Source organism: Gavialis gangeticus, unplaced genomic scaffold (genome assembly GCF_001723915.1).
Source record: "Gavialis gangeticus isolate Ggan-Ray unplaced genomic scaffold, GavGan_comp1, whole genome shotgun sequence".
Lineage (NCBI taxonomy): Eukaryota > Metazoa > Chordata > Crocodylia > Gavialidae > Gavialis > Gavialis gangeticus.
Window position 1 is genome coordinate 6,118,486 of NW_017729003.1, and position 5,685 is coordinate 6,124,170.

The 5,685-nt window shown below is 41.3% G+C and overlaps 1 protein-coding gene across 1 annotated transcript; it reads left to right on the forward strand.

Moving 5' to 3' along the window:
• The first annotated feature begins 2,948 nt into the window (after positions 1–2,948).
• LOC109290903 (olfactory receptor-like protein COR4) lies at positions 2,949–3,887 on the forward strand. The gene has a single exon (XM_019507723.1). The coding sequence runs from the start codon at positions 2,949–2,951 to the stop codon at positions 3,885–3,887; it is 939 nt and encodes a 312-aa protein (XP_019363268.1).
• Positions 3,888–5,685: the final 1,798 nt, after the last annotated feature.

Sequence of the window (5,685 nt, forward strand, 5' to 3'; positions counted from 1 at the left end):
CCAACAGAGGAGGGGGTGGGGGGAAGATAGGTGTTCACCCTAAAGTGTAGCCTTGAGTGGCTACACATTTTTGTAACATGAGTTGGGTAACACAGATCAGAGATAAACTTAGACTGGAGTGGCATTACTTTAAGCTGTTTAAACAGTGCTTCGGGGCCTTATTACAGGATAATTTTGGCTGGATCCTGGAACTCTTAACCCCTAAACTGTCTGCACATTAACATCTTAAAGTACTTCTAAACACTTGTTATACAGGTCAAAATGATGCCACTCCAGGGAAGGATTATCTTTGATCTGTGCTATCCAGCTCCTATTGCATTAAGGTGCAGCCACTCTGGGCTAAAACTTATGGTAAACCCTGCACCCATCCCCACTCCTCTGCTGTGCAGGGTGGTATCCATTCCCTCCCCCACCCCCATTCATCCTCAACACATCCCTGGTCTTTACCCCCCCCACACACACACCCTGGCTTAATTGTGGTTGCCCATGCTGCCTGTCCCAGGGAAGAACAAAGTAAAGGGTTAACTTGTGTGCCCAGCTACAGCTACCGCTCTCTGGGCCATGCAGCCCTGCAGATGGGAAACCACAGCTGATGCAATCTACCTTCTGTCAGGGTGCATGGAGTGCCTCCATGGCTGAAGTCCACATTAGCTGTGGTCTCCTGCTGCAGGGACCCCTGAGGTCTCCCTGCATCTGGGAGTCCAGGTCAGTTGATGCAGCTCCCATCCATGGGAGTTTGCTTCTTACCAGTGCAGGGTGAGTCAGGTAATAAGGCCAACCCCTGTCCCAGCAATAAGGCCGGACAGGATTCAATGCTTGATCCCAGAATCATGCCTCCTGACATGCATGTGTCATGGCAGGAGACACAATAGTGTGGATCACAAAGTAGATCTCATTGCAGCTTTACCTGCACATGTAGAGGATCCCCAAATGTCCCATGAGTGTACTTGATACACACTGACAGTATTGCCTTCAGCACTCAGAGCTACTTGATTGTGGGGTGCCCACCTGTTTCATAATTGCTTGGTGCCAACAGCCTGCCCCAACAGCGTAGTATATATGGAAAAGAAGCCTCCCTCATACTGTTTAATGAATATTTATTAGTTGGGAAGAAGATATCCTTTATTTAACTTACAATCTTGAAGGCTTCGTGCACCTCAATTTTTGCTTTTATGAAGACTAAATTTAACTAAATGGCCAGCAGTGACTTTTAAACTGATTGAATAGGTCCTCACAAATATTTCCACAGAGCTATATGAGCCAGTTTCAAGCTGTGGTAGATTGTCTGTAGTTCAGTTTTGTTCACTAAAATAAAGCTGGCAGCCAGGGGAGAAAAAACAACCACGAGGAACTTCACATACTTTTTTCAGGATGACTCACTGGCATGAAATTATCCCTTCCACCCAAGAGACCTTTGGTATATTTTTATTGACCTGACTCCCATTTGTCCATACAGTCAGAACTTGAGGTGCTGAAGAGATTCTTTCTTGAAATGATCTTTTGCTGCATAAAGAGATGCTGTCAGCATTCAAACATCAAAACCAGGAATGCTGGACATGACTGAACAGGTAGGTGTGATGTTATTTCCAATATAAATAGTATGTAAATCACCCTTTTTGGGTACGGCCCAGATTAGCTTGGCTTTCAGTGGTATTCTCTGTGCTCAGGACTCACTAGACATCACATAGTAACTAGTTTGTTCTTGAATACAATCATATTTATTTCAAAATAAACTTATAGTCTTGAAGAGAATGTTTCTTTCTTTTGAGGATACCAGAGCAAAAAGTGGGTTCTTTTGAGCCTATCATTATTGTTATGGAGTACTGCTATAGTCTCTATCCTGAGAATCCAGCATAAACATAACTACTGCAGGAACAACTGTATAACTTTCAAAAATGTTCACTGTTGGTAATTTTTCACAAATATTCTATGTAATTGAGCCCCAATTTAATGTATCCCACTACCACCTAAACACTCAGCACAGCAAACTTGTACATACATAGATGTTCTGTTCATGTGAATAACCTTAACAACGTCTGTAGAATTACACAAATAAAACCTGCCATGCTTTGGAAGATTTACTCCAAAAGATATACATTGTCATTGACTGGGGATACCATTTTTCAGATCTGAAGAACGTTTTTGAACTTCTAAGTTTTCAAACTAGAAGTTCCAGGGCCTGGGGTCTTTAATTCCACATGAATGATTTTTTTTTTTTCATGTGAGCATGTATACCTTGCCAAACCCATCTTGAACGCTGTGAGAAAATCTCATTTCCACATTTTTAAAAGGATGTAGTATAATTTAAAAAGGTAAAGAAAATGGCAACAAAGATCCTCAGAGATATGGGGCAGCTGCTGTGCCAAGTGCAAGTGAAAAGGTTGGAACTCTTCAATTTGGAAATGAGGAGGGGGGAAAATAGGAACATAAAGTGAAAAGGCAACTGTTATTCACCCAGTCCCAGAATGCAAGAACTAGGGGACAATAATTAAAATTATCGAGAGGCAGCTTTAAAACAAACTGGAGAGAGTATTTTCCATGTAATGCATGTTTATTTAATGGAATTCATCACCACAAAAGGTTGCAAAGGCAGACAGTATAACCAGGTTTTAAAAAAGGACTATACACATTCATGAAGGTTAGATCAGTCAGGAGTTATTAAATAGGACAATCAAGGATGTAACTTTTAAGTTCCTTAAACCAATTATGGTTAATGCCAGGGATGCCACAACAGGGGATGGATTACTCTAGACAGGTCCCATTCATATACATTTCCTCTAATACCTCCAAACTCCTTGCCATTGTTGCAGAGGCTGCCAGGCTAGGTGGACCATTGGAGTAACCTTGTTTGACAGTCCTTATATTTTTATACTATTATTCATTCCAACTTTGTTCTTCTTCCCACTCTTCTCCCTTTTTACGGTCAGACAGAAAACAAGACTGAAGTAATGGCTGTGGGGAATTGTACTGCTGTGACTGAATTCATTCTCTGTGGATTAACAAATCATCTGGAGCTTCAGGTCCCACTCTTTGTGATGTTTCTAGTGATCTATGTCATCACCCTGATGGGGAATCTGGGGATGGTTGCATTGATCCATCTTCATCCCCACCTTCACAACCCTATGTACTTTTTCCTAAAGAATTTATCTGTGGTGGATGCCTGTTATTCCACAGTTGTCACTCCAAAGATGCTGGTGAACTTCCTACAGCAGAGAAGAACTATTTCTTATGCAGGTTGTATCACCCAATATTTTAGCTTCATTTTATTTGTGATCTCTGAGTGCCTCCTGCTGGCTGTGATGGCATATGACCGCTATGTGGCAGTATGTAATCCATTGCTCTATACAATCATCATGTCACCAAGATCTTGCCTGGGGCTGGTGATTGGTTCATATATATGGAGCTTCATAAACTCGGTGGCACACACCAGCTACTTACTAAAATTATCTTATTGTGATTCCAATGTGCTAAACCATTTCTTCTGTGATATCAACCCCCTCCTGAATCTCTCTTCCTCTGACACCTATGTCAATGAGCTACTGGTCTTCATCCTTGGCAGTGTGGTTGAAATAAGTAGCATCACGACTATTCTCATCTCATATATTTTTATCATTGTAACTGTACTGAGGATTCGCTCCACTGAAAGCAGGTATAAAGCCTTCTCCACTTGTACCTCCCACCTGATGGCTGTTACCTTGCTCCATGGGACGATTGTCTTCATGTATTTCCGACCAGCCACCAGTTACTCTCTGGATACAGACAAAATGGCCTCAGTGTTCTACACTGTGGTGATCCCCATGCTGAACCCCCTGATCTACAGTCTGAGGAACAAGGAGGTGAAGGATGCCCTGAAGAGAGTGATGGAGAAAAAAACATTGCTTCCATGAAGGCTTCATTTGCATATACAACTTCTAGGATTAAACCACAAAATCCATCAGCAGTCCCTGACACAAAAATATTTAGGCATGAGATTAACTTCAAGCATTTGGTTTTGTCCCATTCATTTCTGTGGGTTTTACAAATATGCTTCGAGCTAAGCATGTATTAGGTGTTCCTTAACTGGAGACCTAAGTGAATGGGGAGGTTAAATTGTGTCTGTGCTAACATACTTTGCCATTGATTTATCAAGGTAATATATGAAAAAAAGATGGCTAGGTTCAAATACTTCAGAAAACTTCAGGTTAGATGAAGGAGCTTCACTTTGCAACTATAGGCTGCTTCTTTTTGAATGCTATAACATGTTCTCAAAAGTTTATTCCAATAACATTTCTGAATTTGTTTTATTCATGCTCTCACAAGTCCATGTGCTTTTGAGGAGACATTTATCTGAGTGGTCATCTATTTCTAATTGTCTTAGAGGAAAATGATAATATCATGAACTCGTGTGTTTGACTTTCCAGGAGTGTTTACAGCTGACATATTGACAAAATCCTTTATCTTTCAGTTTCTGTATTGAATGTTTAGTCTTTTTGTGCTTTATGGTTTGTTCATTTTCACATTGGAAAAATTACAAGATAAATATTCTAGAGCTAGCATATATTCCTTCACACTGCACATGTCATAGGATCTCCAAAAGTATTCTAAAACTGGGAAGCTTTATGCTATGTCAAACACCAAGGCTATATAAAACCAGTTGTTGCCATACAAAAGCAAAGACTGGAGTAAAATGTAGATTGCTAACAACAATAATGGCGAAGGCATGTAGATAAAAAGAAAAGGGTGGAATAGATCAGGGGAAGGGGAAAAAGGATGAGGATTTGGTGAAATGGCAGTCTGGCAATATTTGCATTGTCTCAATTTTATATTTGTTGGCACTGGATTTATGACCCAAATATCTTGTCCCAGGTGGGCCCAAACCCTCAGACTGACCACAACCTCTCCATTTGATCATAGGCAAATTTTGTTGATACACAGTGATAACAGGTAAGAATAATGCAAACAATTCTACATCCAGCAGTCCCAGGGTTCACAGACTCAAGGTATGTCTGGCCAATATGTGAGCTTCACTCTGAGGATCTCACTTGAATGTCAGATGTCAGCAGCCAGGAGATTGGAGGCCAAGGCCCACCTGTCCTCAGTGAAGTGGGTGACACAGGCTGGTGATATGCCTTCTGTCCATGGTGGCCTCAGGTTCCTCTCTTAGGAACTCTTTGCTGCTATCAAATCCCTCCTTTTGTATCTTTTCCCCTATGTGATGACTCTTCATCTTTGGTCGTCATTGATTGGTCTCTCTGTGGTTTTCATACTGCCCAGGTCATATCCTGTCAGCATATTCCTTTGTTTTACAAGCCCATCACATGCATGCATTCTAATTTGACTGTTCCAGTGTCCGCCTAATTTGATCCATTTACCAAAACCAGAAATCCCACATGCTCTGAAGCTGGGCACTGTGACCTGGCCAACAGGGCGTATTCCCTTATCTCTGTTATGGAACAGCATGGTATATGTCTTGAATTTCCCAACCTGTGGGTCTGCTTGCTGCTTGCCTAGGTCAGACAGTGTGGACCTTGAAGAAGCCTGGTCACAAACAGGCTTTTGGAAATCAATTAACCCTTGCCATTGCCCTGGACCATTGTTCTAATGCATATGTACTTTACCTACAAGCCAATTTCTCAAACAAAACTCTAAAAACCATTTTATAGCCATCACTATTCACCTGGTTTTTGGAAATGTGGTCTAAATTTA